At 41.9% G+C, this 20806-nt stretch overlaps 1 protein-coding gene across 3 annotated transcripts; it reads left to right on the forward strand.

Annotated features, from left to right (window-relative positions):
* The first annotated feature begins 634 nt into the window (after nt 1-634).
* LOC118221124 (pantothenate kinase 1) lies at nt 635-16107 on the forward strand. Of its 3 annotated transcripts, none has more exons than XR_004764061.1 (7): nt 635-1363; nt 8118-8470; nt 9410-9663; nt 10226-10402; nt 10569-10692; nt 11858-12195; nt 12377-16107. XR_004764061.1 is itself a non-coding variant. In XM_035405860.1 (7 exons), exons 1-7 carry the CDS (start codon nt 1099-1101, stop codon nt 12434-12436), a joined length of 1359 nt encoding a protein of 452 aa, XP_035261751.1. In that variant the 5' UTR covers nt 643-1098; the 3' UTR covers nt 12437-16107. The 3 variants fall into 3 exon arrangements, 2 of the variants coding, with proteins under 2 accessions (XP_035261751.1, XP_035261752.1); XM_035405860.1 differs by having other exon boundaries at nt 643-1363; nt 12070-12195; XM_035405861.1 differs by lacking the exon at nt 635-1363 and adding an exon at nt 2195-2415 and having other exon boundaries at nt 12070-12195.
* The last annotated feature ends 4699 nt before the right edge of the window (nt 16108-20806 follow it).

Below are 20806 nucleotides of genomic sequence, written 5' to 3' on the forward strand. Positions count from 1 at the left end.
ATTTTGTTGCATCTGATGGAGAAGGGTGTTCAGGAAATGATCCACTAGGAGGATGCATGTAAACTTGTGTACCTCTTCAAGGTCTCTAGAGAGGCCTGGCACCATCATGTAGTTCAGTATAGATAAGAGAGAGCAATGGAAAGGCAGGGTACAGAGTTAGTAAGGGAACCCCAGAAGCCTAAAATTCCGACTTGCGCTTTATACCCATGGAGAGAGTGCTTTCTGTTCATCTCCACACACACACACACACACACACACACACACACATATATATATATATATATATATATATATATATATATATATATATATAGTATCTGAAGGTCTGGATTTCTGACATGCTCTGTCAGATAGTTAAGTTGGAGCTGATTTAAGACTATTTCAGTATTTATTTGTTGATAATCGTCAGACATTTTTACAGCTCCGGAGTCCTGTTTTTCAATCTGAAGATATTAAGGCTAATGAAACAATTCCTCAAAATATCACGAATATGGCCTTATTCCAAGAGCAGTTGTATTGCTGTGCGTGTTAATGCTGCTCTTTACATTTGACAGCCCATAAGCCATTGCGTGTTTGTCATTATGCTTACGTTGATTTTGAAACCAGTATTTAATATATTGCGTGGTAGCCTACGCTAATACATTCGGTATAAGTGTCGATGTACAATTTTTTTATGAGTAAGATGGTTTTTTAATTGTAAGGTATTCGTTCAGTTAATTCTAACATCAGTGTACTGTTCTGTTCTCACAAAAATTAGGGTTTATCAAAAAGCAATATTCGTTCCTTCAGTTCTCCCTCATGAGTGAATGGGGGTGGGGTGACATGTTGCAAGTGACGTAGAACCGGCTGTTTAACTCGGAAGCTACTGCAGGAGAGAAGCATGAAGGAGAAAAAAATGACCGACAGTGACCTCCACCTAGAGTTGTAGCTGTTGTGTTTCCGGCGATTTGTGAAATGCAACTCATCTTGTAGTACACATACATGATATTACGATAGGTATTTGAAAAAATATATAGATTACCGAGTGAAAATCCGGTGTGAGCTTCCTCTCTTTTCTTATTAGCCTTACTGTTAGCTCTGTGTTGTCTGTTTAAAATCATGGATAAGGCGAAATCAATTGCGGAACAGAACGGATTAGGTATTTGTCACGCGAATGGACTGCAAAATGGCTTTCATTCTCAGCCACTAACCAACGGAACGTGTGCTCATGGTCCAAATGGAAGCGGTGGTACTAGTAGTAGCGGTGGCCATAGTGGAATCGAAAATTTCCACCATCTTCATCAGGACCTACAGAATAATGGATCCCCTGCTAAAAGGTGCAGACTTCGTAGAAGAATGGACTCGGGAAAGAAAAACAGACCGCGTAAGTAGAGTATCTGTCTAGCGATATTTCTAATTGCTAGCCTAATTATTTTCGTCATGCAATAAAAGTGATTCATGCGTTTTGCATTGCTCTGCCTCGCAATGATACGCTTACTAGCAGCTTAGTTCCAGTGTCGCTGTAATTTTTTCAGATATCTGTATCGTAGCCTATAAGCCTAATTTATAATCACTTGGCTAAAACACACTGTACGCGGTTTACGTGTATACCGTTGCATGTAATGCTAATGTATATGTGCAGAATCTATTCTGTTTAACAGAACTGATTATACAATGAAATGAATGTTTTTTGCAACACGGAGCTTGGGCGCATGACGCCTGTCAGTCTATGTTGACTGTAAGCTTACAGCTGAATTATGTTTCTTTGCAATTATGAACAAATGAATTGATACAAATAGCCTGCATTAAATATTTTGTACAGTTTTAAATTGGGCTGAATCGGGTTTCCATTTAGCTGGCGAGCATACAGCCATTCAGTGGGTGTTTTTTCAATAACCTTGGCAGGTCCGTTTTTATTTCGTTAAATTGTAGGACGTGACATGAAGACAGTATAGCCCCAAATCATATTAGGTTAGGAGGGTACATTGTTGTCTTTATTTTCAAACATCTTTGCTTGAAGAGAAATGAAAACGATACCACCTCTTCTTTTGTTATTATGAAACCTTTGAGATAGTTGTGTGTTCCATTTGATTGGTCGTTCCAGAGTCAGGAGGTGTGCTGAAATCGCTCCTGATACGAAGGCATGGTCTTCTCAGCCAATGAGCGTTCGATTTCTGTCTGTGAGGCTGGGTTAACGAAGCAGACGAAGCCACCCCATTAAAACAGCAGAAAATTCTTTCTGTTTTCTAGCCATTATAACTTGAAACTTTGTTACAGCTACGATGCTGTATATTACCACCGTGACAGCAACGTAGGCAGTAAACCAAGGAATAAAACGCACATTTAAGATTAACTACACTGTCGGGAATTCAGATTTGTAGAGCCGTTACGTACATCTGAGCATCACTATGAAGCTTAAGGGTATTAAGAAGCCAGGTAAGGGATGTTATGTACCGTTTTGAATGTAGCCGTGTGTTTAGTGATTTGATTTCACTGAAATCTGATTGTTTTAGACTAAAGGGGATGGCACTGTCTTCATCCGAGTATCGAAGGAAAAAAAGGCAAAATTGTTTTTAAATACTGTCAGGTGATTTTTTGGTAACCCTGTTCAGAAATGACATGGTACATTCACAGTTCTTACTGTGGTTGGTTATTTGGCCGAAGTGCAATTTAAGCGTGTAATAAGTAGCGCTCTGAAGAGTTGGTGACACCTGCTTGCCAGCATTCCTGTTCTCAGTATAATTTTCTAAGAATCCAGATTGTCTACTTCTGTGTGTTACCTGCTGGAACATAATCTGATTTTGCACTAGAAGCCCTGTGGCAAGTGACTAATTTCACATTCAAGAATATAGAACATAAATGTATCTGGCCAGTGTGTACACCTTTAAATTAAAACAATTTCCATTTGAAGGTTCCACCCACTGCTGAACAGCCCTCCTACAGTAAACTCTAATAACCTTGACCTTAGTCATGTAGGAAATCTTCATTATTTATTTTCATATAGAAGAGAAGTGGCAGACATCTCTGCTCATGAGTTTTTTGATGTTAATTGTTGTACACACACGTGTGTGTGAGTAAAATGCTGTTTTTAACCATTTAAATGTTTAAGTGATAACAGTTGCTAGTTAAAATCCATATGAACTACAGGTACCTAATGGTGCTGTGATTTAGAATGAACACTAGCCGTGTAGCTACAGCTGATCAGAAAATGCTGTTGCATCATGTAGTCTAACAAAATCAAAAAAATGCAATGCTAGTCTAGCTAAAATACAAACTAACCCCCCCTCCCCCCAGTACAAATCAAAGCACGCTAGGGGTATTCTTAATTTGCATATATATGTAGTTTTGTTTTTTTTTCTCCAGAGAAGTAATTATACCTTGCCTGGGTCCAGACCTTTGAGTCCTGCCCACTGTAGATTGGAAGATGGAAATGGAGTGTAACGAGTTGACAATTCTGTCTGACATCAGGCTAAATTATGCCCGTAGTGTGATTGAGAATATGAGTCAGAAATGCACATAGCACCCTGGCTTCCACTACCATTGCCTGGTCAACTGACATCGCTTGAAACAGACATTCCAACTGTAGAAAAACTTTACAAGGTGATTGGATCTGCAGGCTGCGAGACAGCACTTCCATCTCCAGTGCATTGCGCCCTAGTCTGGCTAACAACATACCACCGCACAGCATTGCATGAAAAAATAGCATTTGAAATGGTAAGTCCAACAGCAGTGCATTATCATGGAAAGAAAGTTAAAAAAATTAAAATTCCAGTCACTATTGTGACACGGTGACTGAGGTACATTGAAAATGCCGGCCTCCTGACTAAGGGCTCTCGGGTGTCCACAGCTTTAAATTGGAATGCTGATGCTTGTGGATTATACTTAAAATTGATAGTAATAAATAAACAAAATAATAGCAGTGCATGAATGTTTCGGGCTATATTGGTTTTGGCCGATAATAGGCAAAAGCAAACTTATCGCTGTCCACCAACTAGCAAAGATTACACCCGGTATCATTGACTGATATGATGATGCAACATACACGTGTCAGACAGCTGATGCGTTTGATGATTTCATGTTCAAAAAGTAGTCTGATCAATTTCATGAAGTGATCTATGCTCATCTACTTGTGCCATGAATGTAGAAAATTGTTTGCAGTTTGCATTTTTGCGATGCAGGGCAACATTGGCATCAGCATTGGCCAGTGTCTCCAGGCAAATATTGGCTATAATTGATATTGGCCCCAGAATTTTCATACCGTGCATGATGGATAAAAGGTGTAATTAATGTTTAACCATTTAGGGAATGTTTACTTGTCTGTTTAATCATTTAAATGGTAAAAGATCACAGTGTCCACAGTGTGCGTGCGTGCATGCGTGCGTGCGTGCATGCATGCGTGTGCGTGCGCTCGCTTATTCATTCGTTCGTGAACACGCGTACCTACATAGGTGTCTTTTGTTCCGATTTTTAAGGAAAAAAGTTTCAAGTTGAAAAAGAAAGGTAGCATTTAAATGTGAAATAAAACTATTCACTACACTGCAACCTTCATCCCAGATTCTTAAGCAAGCACTATGCGTGATTTCATTTATTATTTTTAAACAGTTATTCTCCATGCAGTGCGCATGCTGAGTGCAGAATTCTGGCCACACTTTGCTAGGCTCATGCAGTGTCACTAGCAGGTGCCTGTTCAGCCGTCAGCCCGCGTGGTGAGAGTTTAATAGTAGAGACCACAGGTGGGTGCGTGTGTGTGTGCGCAGTACTTTGGTCCCTGAACCTCTTGGCCAGGAAGTAAACAGCCCTTTCACCTACATGCAGGGCCTGTCACAAAGCCCTCGTAGGACAAAGTGGCCCTGGGTATCCCTCTCTCTGCCGTGGGTCGCTCCCTGGTGACCCAGCTGCTTGACCAATGGGGGACGAGGGCTTTTGTCAGTGCGTTGTCTTCCCAGCACAGTTTACCCTTTAGTGGCCAGGACGGGTTGCCAGGTCTGGAAGGAGGGGTATTATTTCACATTTCCTTACTGTAATTCATATTCGAGCTCCGCAGCCACTAAAGATATTTGCGTCATCAACTGCTGGAGGGGAAATTACATTGAGTAATGAGGAGGGCCGCCGAAATGGACCACGCCCCAAAAACTAGTTTTCAGTTAGATATGAAAGGGAACGGTGTTGACATATGACAGTGTCTGTGTGATATTGACTCTTGGAGTATTGATTTTGTTCACTCAAGGCACCAGTGTATATCTGATGTGTCATTTAATGTTTAACTTGTATTACTGCATTTTCATGCTGATGCTTTATCAGGAAAAGTTTCATAATAAACTTAGGGCTCAAAGGTTAAAAAAAAGAAAAAATTATCCTTGCGTCTGATTTTATGACGTGCTGTCATGTTATAAAGATTTCTTTTACTGCATGCATGAGTTTTTAAACTGACGTAACTCCGTCTTTTTTCACAGCCATGCAGTAGTGTGGCGTGTCTATCCCAGACACCCGTTCCGTTTGTTTCCGAGCGAGACGTGTGCCGTTTTGGTTTCATGTCGGCGCACATGGTGTCGCAGCCGTAATAAAAACAATCGCGTTGTGTCGGCGTAGCTCCGCATGACTCCGTGAATCTCTCGGGTAACAGCCATGTGGTCATGGAGCGAACAGGCACGCACTGCAGGGGAAGGCTTGGACGTGTGGGTGGGGGGTATGGGGGGGGGGGGGGGGGGGGGGGCGGCATAACTGGGTTCGTTAAGCATGGCTGTACATCCTTCTGAGAGCAGCGGACCGCTGTGTGACTCAGGCCTATTCCAGCCCGATTTCACACACCCGGTCACAGGTTGATCCGCCGTCAACTGATCCGCTGTTCGCCCGGCGCTAATGTGACATTTGTAATGCGAGCCATAACTGTTTCGGGCAAGATGCGGCTAACTTTAGCGCCTCAAGAATGTTTCTGCCTATTTGCATGAGGGGTGGGTGTGGGTGAGTATCGCGTGAAGACCTGCCGGACAGGCAGATTATGCTTTTGTTCCGAAACCACCCACTGCCTTAGCTGGTTCCACAGGTTTGGTGGTGGTGCGACAGCGATGCATTTTTTGTTTTTTTTGTTTCAGATGACCATTCACTGAACTGAACTGAACTGAAGGCTGTATAGATAACAAATGTTAAATGTTTAACGGTGTCTCACTGTAGGTAGTACTATCATATACGTTTCAGCTGCTTACAATTTGTACCAGATTTTTACCTTAGAATTCAAAGACATATTTTTCAGTGTTTTTGATAAAGCTAATCTTACAATGGGCTTCATTGTGAGGTTAAGTACAAAGACTACAGGCAGTATATCCTGCTTTACATGGACTAACTGCCTTTATGCTCCAACTCCCAATAAAGGTTGTCATGTCTCAATGCCTAAAGGTCACAATTAATCCTTTTAGGTGGAAGATCACAAATATGTGATTGGAATGTTCTTAACTGAAAGCTGTAATGCTCATGTAACAACCACTGCTGGTTATTGAAAGCAATAGAAAACAATAAAACCTGCTCTTCTGTGTGTTAAGCCAGGAAACATTTATTTACTGAAAAATACTTGGCTGTACTTGAATGATCAAATTTATTAAGATGCACACCTATTCCTCTTCTCAATCAGAAGTGTTTCTTACTTAATTTACTTTTATAACATGCTGCAAGTGCAGTGAAGCGCAAATAATCTGTTAGGCTCTTTAATCTAGTGAGGTAGGGCAATTGTGCGGACATGACAAAAGCGATATGTGGAGTAAAATTTAATTCTGCTACATCTGTTGTAGCAGAATGGAGAGGTCTGGCTGGAATGTAGGTTCAAGTGGTCTTTTGAAGCGGAGCAATTCTTTTACCTGCCCAATAGGCTAGCATCAAAGTTTTTAATTGATTAATGCATTAAGGCAATATTGGTAGCCAGTGGAGGGAGATGAGACGAGGAGTGATATGGCTGATCCTGGGGAGATCCTGTGGATCGGACTGATCAGTTCCGGATAAGCCGCAGAGGTCTGACGGCGGGGGCAGGGAGGCCAGTGAGGAGGAAGTGGCAGTAGTCCAGACAGGAAGTGACCAGTGCCTGGACTAAGAGATGCGAGTAGGTGGTGAGAAAGGGGCCAATTGTCCAGATGACATTTTAAAAGTTGCCAAACTGGCCAAGAGAACTGCAGACTTGGCTAAACCGGTGTAAAAAATAATCCAACTCAAATTTGTATACCCCAGATTTTGTTTACTGATGTGTATTTGTGACAAACTTTGTGCTTTTTACATCAGCTCCAGTTAATGGTTTGTCCCCTTATTGTGAAAAGGACTGCGTGCTAACATTAAAAAAACTCACAGCGTGTTCCCTGCAGCCAAGTTAATGAAATGGAGGGTTAAGGTTAGGTAACTCAAATCTGGCCAATAAATGAACGTGTTGGGATTAGGAAAGCCCAAGTGATGACGTTTAAATTAAAAAATAAAAAAAGTTTTACATGTATAAATTAATTTACTTCGCTGTGTGATTTAAAGGAGCAGTGGCTGGGTAGCTAGGCAGTCTACTCCTTGCTGGTGTTTCCATGGGAACCACAGCCCACAGCTGTTTCTGCCCGACTGGCTGCAGTAGATGTGAGATGTGTCTCTCTCTCTGTAACTGGCTGACTCTCTGCCCTGATTGGTAGACCCAATGCAGTCCTTAGCTCTGTAAATAATATCTGTCCTGGCTATGACTGTACTGGATTCTGTCAATATGATCTGCAACTCTTATCTGAAAGAAGAAATATGAATAATCAATATTCTAGAATTTTTAATTTAGATGGAAAACACACATACAGAGCTTGATTTTTAAAAGGTAGTTTGCTTCAGTGTAATGATGTACCATGCTTAAAGCTGGCTTGAGTTCATCACATAAAGCATAGTGGTAATATTGACTTGATGTGATACATGTAAACTTTCCTGTTATTGCATCAAGCACACTGTGTGGAACTGTCAGTATAAATCAGTTTATTACATTTTTTAAAAAAAATGTGAACACTTAGAGTAATAGAAAAGTAATGGTTTACAGTCCTAGCCATTATTATTAGAATTAAAAGCTGTTCTGTTGAAGCGATTTTATTGTTGTGAAATGAATAAGGATGTGATATGAGAATTTGAATTCTTTTGTTTCGCAGCCTTCCCCTGGTTTGGGATGGACATCGGCGGGACCCTGGTGAAGCTGGTGTACTTCGAGCCCAAGGACATCACGGCGGAGGAGGAGCAGGAGGAGGTGGAGAACCTGAAGAGCATCCGCAAGTACCTGACCTCCAACACAGCCTACGGGAACACGGGCGTCCGGGACGTGCACCTGGAGCTGAAGAACCTGACCATGTGCGGCCGCAAGGGCAACCTGCACTTCATCCGCTTCCCCACCCAGGCCATGTACCGCTTCATCCAGATGGGCCGCGACAAGAACTTCTCCAGCCTGCACACCACCCTCTGCGCCACCGGCGGCGGGGCCTACAAGTTCGAGGAGGACTTCAGAACGGTGCGTTTCGGGCTTTGTTCGGGCTGGATCTGAGGTCGTAAACTCAGCCGGATAGCCGGCCTCGAGTTTATAGTTAACTTTAAGAGCTGTGCGAGAGGAGAATCTGTGTACTTTGAGCTGGTCTTAATTGCAGGTGAACGTATTCGTTGCTTGTGAAATGTCATTAAATGATACCCTTGGCAGTGCTAGTGTCCGTGACAGCAGCCCAGTTTTAGGGGGCTCAGGAGAGCCAAACTAATTTATTAATTTGGTTATTATTTCATAAATGCTTAATCTGCTGTGAACCACTTGTTGAACCAAGTCTGTAAACGACTAAACGGTAGTTACACCAGGATTTTTTTTATGATGTACGAATGACTATACTTATGAGATATGCGAGAGAACTGATTATAGAAAGCAAAAGAGGCCTTGACAGATTGAACTTGACAAGTCAAACATTAATGACACCTCCAAGCCTTGATACTACCAATGAATTGATTATTATCATTCAACTAATTAACATTTTTAAGGCATCTATGCAGATTTATTGACCTATCAAGGCATAGACTAATCATTACAATCAAATGTAACATGGAATTTCTTTATTTCATTGAAATGGTTGATCTATGTCCTGATGTATCAAATGAATGCTCATCAAATATTAGCAATGGGGACTAGTTTGTATTTTGGACTGTCGCATGTAACCCTTATTTGTTACCTTGTCAATTACGGCAACCCAGCAGGGCCATAATTGTATCGTTAACCTTGGGCCTGCAGTAATCTGTGTGTGTATGTGTGTATGTGTTCCATCAGGCACATGTGTGCTTGTATTGGGCTGTGGCCCTGTGGCCCAGTGGCCCTGCTCTGGTGCTGCAGGAAGTTTTGGGCAGGGCAGTGGTCCGTGTCTGGTGGTCCGCTTCGCGCGCGCACTCACCCGCGACTCTCCCGATCTCCCCCCAGGTGGCCGACCTTCAGCTGCTGAAGCTGGACGAGCTGGACTGCCTCATCCAGGGCCTCTTGTATGTTGATTCTGTGGGGTTCAACGGCCGCCCGGAGTGCTACTTTTTCGAGAACCCCTCTGACCCTCAGAACTGTGAAAAGAGTCCGTGTTGTCTGGACAACCCCTTCCCCATGCTGCTGGTGAACATCGGTTCCGGGGTCAGCATTCTGGCCGTATATTCCAAGGACAACTACAAACGGGTCACGGGCACCAGGTAAATGCATGACACCGATTCTCTACTCCGAGTTGGTCTCTGGAAAGTAAAAGATAATAACCAAAAACTTTTTAAAACCCTTTTTTATTAAAATATTCTCCCTAATAGTGTTTTTTTGCTTGTTTTGTGCATCCCTGTGCTGACTTATATGGCTGTTGTCTGTTCTGTTGAAATCCTCATAAAATGCATAATTACCGTTTCCCATTTTATATTGTGTCTGTGTTTGTGTAATTGGTGATTACGAATAATATGCGTTAAATGTTCCACCAGCCCAAATTTTCCTCGTTCGTAAAAGGTAGGTTCTGATGCCTAACAGGATTTGAAACCCAGTCCCTGAGGAATTGAAGGTGTTGTGCATATGGCATCACAATGGCATGGCCAAAACTGACTCGTGGTAGACACAAAGGCAGTGGTCTACTTCTGTGGACCAGGGTTTGACCTCTCACCTCCCTCAGTGCCCCTCCTGCCCAGTCTGGGCGGGCACACCAGGGCTCACCGCCTCCAGAGGGCGCGGTAGAGGCGCGTACCCCAGGCCTCATGCTCCCTGTCTGTACCCCCTCAGCCTGGGCGGAGGCACGTTCCTGGGCCTCTGCTGCCTGCTGACCGGCTGCGAGACCTTCGAGGAAGCCCTGGAGATGGCGGCCAAGGGGGACAGCACCAACGTGGACAAGCTGGTGAAGGACATCTACGGCGGGGACTACGAGCGCTTCAGCCTGCAGGGCTCTGCCGTGGCGTCCAGGTGAGGCTGCCGGACCTCCTCTCAGCCTGGGGACGTCCTTCGATCGGCGAGCTTTCGGCGCAACGCGTCGCGTTTCCGCATTTCGAAAGGCTTGGGTTCAGTTTTGCCTCTGCGTGGAGGTCCTTCACAGACATCGTAGCCTGATAATGCATGCCTTATATTTCAGCTTTGGTCACATGATGAGCAAGGAGAAGAGAGACACCATCAGTAAAGAGGACCTTGCCAGAGCCACTCTGGTCACTATCACCAACAACATTGGCTCTATCGCTCGCATGTGTGCGGTGAATGAGGTAGGAGGACCGTCTGGACAGCACCTGATGCTTTTGATTACTTCTGGTTACTATCGATTTTTAAAGTTTGTCTGTATGGACAGCAGTTCATTTTGGACAGGGCAGAAGTAATACATTCAGTGTTAATCTCCTGTTTTTGTACTCTCCCTGGTACTTCTTGAGCTGTAAACACACTAAAAAGCCAGCAGATGGAAGGAGGATCAAGGGGCTTGGAGTCTGGGAAATGGTGTTCTATGTGCTTTCAGCTTCTTTACAGTGTTGCCTTGTGGCACGGAGATCAAGCAGCATTGTACAGGGCTATCAAAGCGCATAGAAGAGCAGCAACTGGAAGTCCTGTTTGGTCAGAGCTAGCAACTAAACTTCTGTCTCACTGCGCCACCTTGTGGTTAAGAAAGACACTGTGTTAAAAAAGAGGTTCCTTGTACTGTTTTTACTCCGAACCACTAGGGTGTTATTAATATGGAATTCTAAAAGGAAAGAACATCACAGGTGACAGAACGTTTTGCATTTTCATAAGCCTGCCACAAACAATTGGTCATGCTATAAACAAACTATATCTCTGACAAATTGTTTATTTGTATGTTTCATAGGGTTTAGTATAATTCCAGAAAAAGAGCACATTTATCACCAATAGGTTGAGTACATAATGGATATCAAACAATATATTTTAATCAGTTATCTCTTAATCTGAATTTGTCAATTAGCACAGTTTTTGTACCATGGAAAATTGTCTCCCTACTGTGAGCCATGTCTTTACAAATCTGTTACAGTTGTTTTTACAATATAGTCAATAGCACTGACATGAATTATGCTTCTCAGCCCTGAGTTGGGTGTGTTTATATTTTATATACTCTCGAGAGTGATTTAAGTGCTCTTCATCTTATTCGTAATAGTAATGGAAAGTGTTTAGGCCTCATATGTGCTTGGCTACCGCTAAGCTGCCGCTACAGCTCTAATGTAATGCCATTCAAAAAATCCCAACGAGAAATGTAAAAAAGATGAAAGCGGAGGTGAGAGATGGGGCTCTGTTCCTTGTCGTTGCGTGATATCCACCAGCTGAAAAGTGTGATGAAATCCAACTGCAGTACCCTTTGAATCAATGTCATTTATAGAAGTTGAGAACGCCGTCATAATCCATAAATCTCTCTCCCTGTTTTTCTGACAGCACACAGCAAATGAAGACATTTTAACCCACAGCTGGCATTTTCAGTTTCATAAATAGATGGCAACATAACCCAAGTCAGTGCAGGAACGGTCAACAAGATATGTTTGTTTTATACTTGAACTTTACTGTATTTAGATAGGAACTGACAGACAGTTGTTTTGTTAGACGTGGTTGTAATAAAGCCTGCTCAAGTCGTGGTCGTTCTCTTTCAGAAAATCGAAAGGGTCGTTTTTGTTGGGAATTTCCTGCGAATCAACACAGTGTCCACAAAACTGCTGGCGTATGCCATGGACTTCTGGTCTAAAGGACAGCTTAAAGCTTTGTTCCTGGAGCATGAGGTAAGCAATGTACTGAAGCACCTCCAAAGTTCTGTCTGTTGGAACTCCCATATTCTCTGTTTACCTGATTGATGGGATAATTGAGCTGTTAGGCCACAGATATCGCTAACAGAAAAGAGGGATTCATTTGTGAGTGTATGAACTGACCCAGATGTGGTGTTCCACCGGTTGTTTTCTGCAGGGTTATTTTGGTGCGGTGGGTGCCTTCCTCGAACTGCTGAAGATGACGGACGACCTGTGAGGGGACACAGAACACCTCTCAACTGAGAAGCTGCTGTGAAGATATGAGAGAGCCACTATATGAACTGGGGAAAAGCCATTTTAGTAATTTAATGACTGTAAATATTGCAATTTTTTCCCTCTCTTTTCCCCTCAGATAAAGATTTTTAGTAACTAATTTAAATCCTAATGCAGTCTGGAGATGAGGTGGATATACGTGAGCTGTTCACAAGCAAACTTTCCCGGTACTGTGTGTAAATATATATATGTATATATATATGTGTGTGTGTGTATATATATATACATATATATGTATTTTTAGAAAGTGCGCTAACGCCAAATCCTACTGACCTTTTTGTTCTAATTTCATTGCTGTTTTTTTATTTTTTATTTGTTGTTAGTTTTAAAGTTGTGAGGACCTACTCAAGAAAATGGACCGTAGGCGTAATCAGTGATCGCCCTGTCTCTCCATACCATCTGTGTCCATTGCTTCCATCATGGTTCACAGTCCCTGCAATCTCATGTTCATAGCAGGGGGAAGTGTCCTGGTCAGTTTTTGTTCAGGTACAAGTGGGACGAATCAAGCAATGGTAATTGGTCATTACAAAACAGCTTGTTGTCTGGACCCGTACTAGCAAAGGAGATTGACCCTGCTGGTAGTCTTTTTGAGATAGCCAGGTCTTGGATCAATTGTTAATGTCCTCTGTATCACAATTTATGCAGTATTTTGATGCTTTCATGAACTCCATCCCTCACAAACCTTTTTTGTCGGTGTGGAGAAAGCCGCATTCACCCAGAAAGGCTGTGTATTTTGGCGAAAATCTTTTGCTAGATCTGTCACAAAAAAAAAACAGTACAACAAAGATAGAGGGTCCATTTTCTTTACTCTTCTGAGGTGTACTTTTAATCAGAATCTGGTGATTTTTGTATTATGTGTGTTAACAATGAGTACCCCTAGGAGATTTTTCTATTTGACCTTTTGGTTAATTTTCATGACATTTCATGATAGTATCTTGGTTTCAAGTGAAACTACAAAGCTGGCCTGTGAACTGCTATACATCGCACACACTCTCCTGCCTTTTTAAAAGGATTTTTTTTGAGAAGTTTGACCTTTCCTGTAAACCTTAACTGTTCACGTAGAAAAGCCTCACCCATGACTGTTGGATAAGGCCTTTCCTGCAGTCCTGCATAGTCTCCAGTGGTAGACAATGAGCAAATGACAGCGCTTCGGTAGAGTTCTATGTCTTAAACCTCTGACCTTACTAAATCCAAACCGCTTTAAAGCCTCTGGTCAAACCATAACCCACGTTTTCCCAATTTTTTTATGAATGTAAACAACGTAATGGTTTCAGTGACCATTGCAATTAATTTAAAATGTCTTGTGAAATAGAAAAAGTGCAAATGGTTGTGGTTACGTGAATCCTGTTAAATACCTTCCAAAAAAATAAAAAATATAATGCACCACATTTCTCAGATGTAAACTGGCAGCTTAGCCAGTCCTTTAAAAGAGAACTCAAAATGTAGATTTTTGAGGGGTCTTCTTCCCCCTTTATATGTAAATACACTGTAGAATTTAAACACTGCGCTGAGTAGAGCCGGCTTGAATTAAATAAAGGACATAAGTGGCTGCTAGGGCCCTGTAGCTGATTGGGGGCCCCCCATTTATTTTAACATATGTATATTATTTATAATGGTGCGTTGGGGAGGGGCCCGAATCAGAACCTGTTTTGGGCACCTCAAAGGCTAGGGCCGTGGCTGGTGCTGAGGTTTCTCTTTCCCGCCTCTCGTGTTCGAAAAACAAAGAGCGGAACATCTCGTTGCCTAAGTGGAATTACTGGAATTGTACTGCTGCCTGAAAAAAGTTCAGTGTCTTCAACGGAATGTGGGGTTTCTGTAAGACTGGTTCTTAGTAGTTAATCCTTTATTATTCCCTCCATTTTCGTTCCTTTCATCTCTCAGAATTGGTATTTGCCTCATGCTGTTGGGTGCTGCATTCTCGTCAAATCGGATGACAGCACTCTAACAATGGCCGTGTGCCGTCGCGCTCGAACCCGTGAGCTGTATGCGGTTGCCTTCACTGAAGAGCAGAGCCCAGGGATCTTGTTCAATGCTTTCTTTTTTTGTCCGAGATCGAAACTCTTTTTTGTTTTGCGGTGTTGGTGTTGTTTGACTTTGTAATGTTGTTTTTTTTTTTTTGTGTATTGTTTTGTGTGCTTTTGCTGTGAACTGTTGTTTTGGCCTGAGACCACCGATGAACTCATTGCCATCACTGTAGATTGTTTTAAAGCTATAACTTCAATTTTGTTGCACAATTCGCCAAGGACGCCTATGCGTCTCACTTAGTGAGTTCATCGCTGTTTCTCCTACGGCTTCTCTGGCGTGCATCCAGGAAATGGTTGTTGGCGTTCCGGTGAGTGCAGGCATAGGAACGGGAATGAGCAGTCATGTAACGAGGAACACCGTTCACCATTGACCCCATCCAGCAGCTATGCATGGAGTGAATTAAACCCCGTCTTTTTATAACCCGAATCCATGGCAACCGTTTTAACTTGAATCGGCTGATGGCTCTCGGCAGTTGCAAGAGAGACGACGGTGCGAGTGAAATTGTGAATGGGCAATGAACACACGTTTTACGCCTTGCTCATTGGAACCCTGAGGCTTCCAATCTCTGCCTGTGGAGACTTTTTAAAAATGTATTTATTTTTTTATCATGGCGTCTCGCGGTAATGTGTTCTTGCCGGTTTTCTCCATTCTCTGTTGATAATCATGTTCAATGACTACTGAGGAAGTATTCCATAAAATTCTACTGTATTTTCATAACACTACCATCTGGTATTTTAGACTGATTTTATGCAGTTTACCCCTATTGGTCAGCTAAGTACATTTAAGACACTATTTTGTTTATTTTTTTATAATGTAACAATGATTGTGTCCTCAGTTTTGCAAATTGTGTTTATGAAATGAATATAATTGCACTTTGCAAAATGTCTGAAATACCAACTGAAACCATAATGTACAACATGGCTCTTTTCACAAGAATTGCCTTCTGAATTGCCATATGTATTAATTAAATCGGTGTTTGCTTCCTTGGTTAATAATAATTACTAAATCATACCTTCATTAATGAAAATAATTCAGAGTGCAGAGAGACTATTTTCCTTCATTCATATACATGTGTTCTGAAATATTCATTATTGATTAGACAGGATTTTAATCTACCATAATTTGTGTAGCAATTAATGTTAACATGCTATGCAGATGAATTTATAATGATCACTTATCAATGTTTTCTGATGCTGCAAATGTGCTGTCCTTCTGTGATAGTTCAACAAACTACTTACTGTTTTGTAAATACTCAGTAAATGTGGGAATTATGCAAACTGATTATTATTCTGAGTCATATTTTTTTAAATGAAGACATTTTAAAATGAAGACGTTTGTTTTGAAACGGAAAATAATTATGTTGTATTTAAATATACCTGGCAAAATCCCTGAATGCCAATGTTTTTTTTTGTCCATCTGTATGTACACTTTATACACAACTCACTTTGAAGGAAAATGCCAGCGACCTGTCTGCTAATGATTCTGTCTATGTAACTGATGGCTTACCTTGCTAGCTTTATGGAAATGTTAGTGATGCATGTGCTTAATTTTAAGAGAAGTTGATCAGAAAAATAAAAAAATGAATGAGGGTCATATGTGATGTGTTTGGTCTGAAGAGCAACAGGATGTAGAAAAAGCAATCGTGTTACTTTCATACGTTTCATACGTGCGGTGGATAGTGCTGTATGCTTTATGTGTAGTAAGGTTGGGGCATCTCATGTTTGTCAGTTCACTGGCACGTAGTTTGTCTCAGTACAAATATGACACGTGGTATGCAAACTCATTTGCAGCTTTGCAAACATGTGCTGTGTGCAATTGTGAGGTGGAGAATAGACTCAGCCCTACTCGCCCGAGGTGAAGTTATGGCGAAATGTGAATTGCACAGTTAGACAGCGACAATTGACACTGGAATGGTCAGAATGTGAGCCATTCCAGTTCATATGTGAGCACGGCAGCAAGCAGTAGATTGATCAGCAGTAACAGTAGATTGGCCTACATGCAATCCACCAGAACAGGTGTTCATTGTGTCAGTTTTTCCTAACTGCAGTCTTTCCTGTGGGGGCGACATAGCTCAGGAGGTAAGACCGATTGTCTGGCAGTCGGAGGGTTGCCGGTTCAAACCCCGCCCTGGGAGTGTCGAAGTGTCCTTGAGCAAGACACCTAACTCCTAACCCCTAACTGCTCTGGCGAATGAGAGGCATCAATTGTAAAGCGCTTTGGATAAAAGCGCTATATAAATGCAGTCCATTTACCATTTCCCAGTACCATTTTTTCTGGGATGGCATCATACTACCACTGGCTGGGATTAACTCCATTTCCTGCACAGTAATTTCAGGCTCTGACGTCGTCTTGTGTCATTCCTCACATGCATTACATTACAGTTTAGAATTTAGCAGACATTCTTTTCCAGACTAACGTACACACCCAACATTTTTTAAATACATTCCATATGTACAGCTTGATATTTCACTGATGCAATTCAGGTTAAGCACCTTACACAAGAGTACAACATCAGTGGCTCAGCAGGGAATCAAACCCACAACCTCTGAGCTACAAGCAGAGTTCCCTAATCATATTAAACTGCCAACCAGCGAGTAATGGACTCCAACTCCCTTTGCCTTCTAACTCAACAAGCCCCTTCCCCACTAATCTCCACATGGGCCCTTAAGGTATGTAGTTTGCTTTGTCAGATAATGTAAGCCATAAACTCCATATTAAATGTGTATACCTGCCCCGTAACCAGAAATATTCATATATTTGGGCCTGCATAGAACTAGGTGGCCTGCATTTGGTAGATGGCTAACATGAACTTGTATTCTTCGATAGTGAAGCAAATTAAGCTTTTCCATGTGGACACTTGATGGAACAGTTAAATCAAACAATGGCATGATAGTTAATAGTTATTTTTTAGTACAGACAAAAGCAATTTGTATCTAGAACAAGCAGTGAAGGCAGAGTTTGTACATGTTATTCTTTAATGTTAGTTTCAATTCCCCAAGTCACTGGAGTCACTATGGAAACTTTGGGAAGAATATGTTCTGGTCACTGGTGGGTGTCAGTGGAGTTGAACTGGTGGGACAGGGAGTCCCTTCAGAGTATTGGAACCAGGATGATAGGAAGGGGTAAAATCAAAGCGATTGAAGGCCATAGGGTTGCTTACAGTCCTGGATATAAGATAAGTTCTTATAGTCAGTCCAGACTACAAATGGATGTTTTGTCCCTTCTGACCAGTGTCTCCACTCCTCAAGAAATATTAGCCCAGTTGAGAGACGAGTTGAGAGTTCAACACAAACCAAGAACGGACGTCATCGAAACAATGATGCAAGTGTCACCAAAAAGCCTGAAGGCCTTAAGCTTAACATTTCAGCATCTCTTCTTATTTCAGTTTCCTAGTAAATCATCAGTCACCTTTATTGTGTTGTAATCATTCTATTTTGCTGTGTGTTCTCTGTGGCCCAGGCAAGGGCTCTTCCTGAGAGCAGGGAGATGAAAATCCTCAACTTGCTCTGTGGGAAAATGGAGGGCTGAAGCTTAAGGGCCAGGTGCACTGGGTAAGGAAACCCTGACACTTGCCAGGATGACCATCGTATTGTTGAGAGACTGGCAGGTGAGGTTAGAGTGAGATGGTCCTCAGAAGGTTTGGGGTTGGGCTTAACAGGAGGGGCTGTGCTGATCTGCTCTGGTGAGGTGAGGTGTTGGACTGCCATGGTCTGGGCCTGCAGAGAGTTCAGAGATCGTCTGCAGCAGATTGCAATTAGCTCTGACTCTGATGGTGCCTTAATGGGCCAGACCTGCACAGATCTGTTCATCTCTGCTGGTTCCATTAGTGACTCAGTCTTGCTGTAGGGTAACTGAGGTGTGGATCCAAATGCAGAGACAAACGCAGGAATCAGGACCAAGTGCTGATTTCAATAAACAAAATAAACATGAGGGCAAAGATAATCTCAGGAAAGTAAACATGGGTTAAGGCTAAACAAAAACAACAAAAGACTGGAACTACAACAAGCAAACAAGAACCTGGAGAAACCACTGCAGGCTAACACAAGGCCGGAGACTCCAAGACTGAGCCGCAAACAAGGCTATTGAGATTTTGCAACTCTGACCCACTAGAACAGACAGAGGTGCAACTAATAACTACCAATGATTAAACAAAATCAGACAAACAATAAATCAGTCCTTTGCCACCCTCTGGTGGCAAGCAGGAACTGTGACTGCCTTTATTTATTTGCTGGGTTTTTTTTATCATTCGTAAACTTACATACCCGCCCCAAATAAATAAAATAAATAAAAAACAGAAAAATAATCCTCACGATGCATGAACAACCATGCAAACAGCTGGAGGCAGGGAGCTATCAAAGCAGCAAAGACTGGGCAATGCATTTCTATGTAGTCACAGCCTTAGTGCCCTACTTCACCCCAACTTTCAGAGTTTGGAAAACGGAATACTACATGCCACACTGTGTTCTGCTCAGATTAAAGCACGCGCTCATACATTTTAGCACAGAATGCAGAATCAACAAAACATGTTTCCAAACAGTTTGCATCTGGTTGGGTCACATTATGTGTATATATACCCAGAATGTAATTTTTATGAAACCAATGGACCCCCTGATTAGACCTCAGACCTTTATTCCATCCAGCTGAAACTGTCCTTGTGAATCAGTGAATTCCATGCATTTCGTTTAGTCAGAGTCCCTTTATGTTTCTATTTCTGTCATACTTAAAGGGTCCCAACTGATCCTGGCGTCAATGTACAGGAAATCACTGCACAAAGTGCAAAAGGAATAATATTAAAACATTTATTTGCAAAAGAGTAGCAGCCAACACATGCATTCAACTACACAGAAGAAAAATAGATTTACTGCTTAGCAATTTAATGTGAAGTGGACAAAAACAAGCTTGCAACCCAAACTGCTTCCAAGACAGCCAGGATTGCTGCATTCAATACACATACTGTATATACTACTAATGCCACATATCCTCTTGCACCATATCTTGCGCAGCCATTATCTCTTCCATGTTGTTTTATCTTCAAAATATCCATCTCTCTTGCACCATATGGTTTAGAGTCCATGGCAGATTGCCACAACACAGTGTCCAGCACACCTCTCCGAACCTTATCAAATCCCAAGACAAATTTCAAGAAATCACCTGTCAATGATTACCCCACCTTATATGGTCACTTAAAAAACTTGAATATCCCAGAATTCTGAAGAATGATCAAGTGAAATTTGGCACTCTTTCCCATCATTGAGAAACAGGACATGGTGTTGACAAAAGCCAAGTTTGATGAAAGTATGCAGGGGTTGGAGAACAGAAGGACAATGGTGGGATTTAAAGTTGGAACACTTGCTCCTGATACAAAAACACGGACATAACCTCAATAATATAAAGGTTTACAGGCCTCCAAAAGGCCTCAAACTTGTCCGGATAATGTCTGCAGGCACAGCTGTTGACTCTAGCGGTTGACTATGACTAGTCCATTGCAAGCCAAAACACAACATTAATCAAGTAACGGGGTGCCTCTCTCACTTTTGAAATGAAGCCAAACAACATCAGGTAATGATAGCCTACTGTGGAGGAATGAAAAGTGTAAAAAATGAAATTATGACCACATACAGATCACATGAAGCAGATAGCTCTCTCAGAGCACTGGGTGTAAAAAACCATCATAACCATATAGTTCACAATTAAGCATATATGTCATGGTCAGTTTGATGCCATACATCTTGCAGGTAGTCAATCCCTCAATGTGAGAACTTATGTGTTAGTAAACATGAATACCATGCACCATATAAAGAAGCACAAATATACATATAAAATAACAGACATAAATAACTAACACATTGCTAGTCATAGCTTCAAATACCATAACCTAGGTCTAGAAAGTGTTCTGATTTAGTAATTAAGCAGGTGAATAGAAGCTTCGGAGTAGAGTGGAGAGAGCCCTGGCTGCTGAATTAGTCATATGATCAGAGGCCATTTGCTAACATATCTGTTCTAAAACATTTAGAGACCAGATATTGTGCCGCCAACTGCTGATGGTTAAACAAGTGGATGCCAGGGGTTTGACTTCATATTCCTTAATTCAGAGCATTGCCATGTGCACCCACACACTGATCCAAGAGTGCCTACAGTTTGAAAATAGCTTCCCCCAGACAAGGTTTTTTATTGCCTCCAAGAGACCTATATTGTTTTCCCATAACAACTTGTGTTATGCCAGCAAAACAGCTTTCTATATCAACAAGGATCTACATTATAGACACAAATGAGACAAAATATGGTAAAA

The sequence above is a fragment of the Anguilla anguilla genome, chromosome 2, assembly GCF_013347855.1.
Source record: "Anguilla anguilla isolate fAngAng1 chromosome 2, fAngAng1.pri, whole genome shotgun sequence".
Lineage (NCBI taxonomy): Eukaryota > Metazoa > Chordata > Actinopteri > Anguilliformes > Anguillidae > Anguilla > Anguilla anguilla.

Excerpts from the sequence above, each read along its gene's own strand:
- LOC118221124 (XM_035405860.1), top strand. The coding sequence starts at position 1,099 with ATGGATAAGGCGAAATCAATTGCGGAACAGAACGGATTAGGTATTTGT. Across the intron at positions 1,364-8,117 it reads GGGAAAGAAAAACAGACCGC|CCTTCCCCTGGTTTGGGATG; the intron begins GTAAGTAGAGTA and ends TTTGTTTCGCAG. Across the intron at positions 8,471-9,409 it reads TCGAGGAGGACTTCAGAACG|GTGGCCGACCTTCAGCTGCT; the intron begins GTGCGTTTCGGG and ends ATCTCCCCCCAG.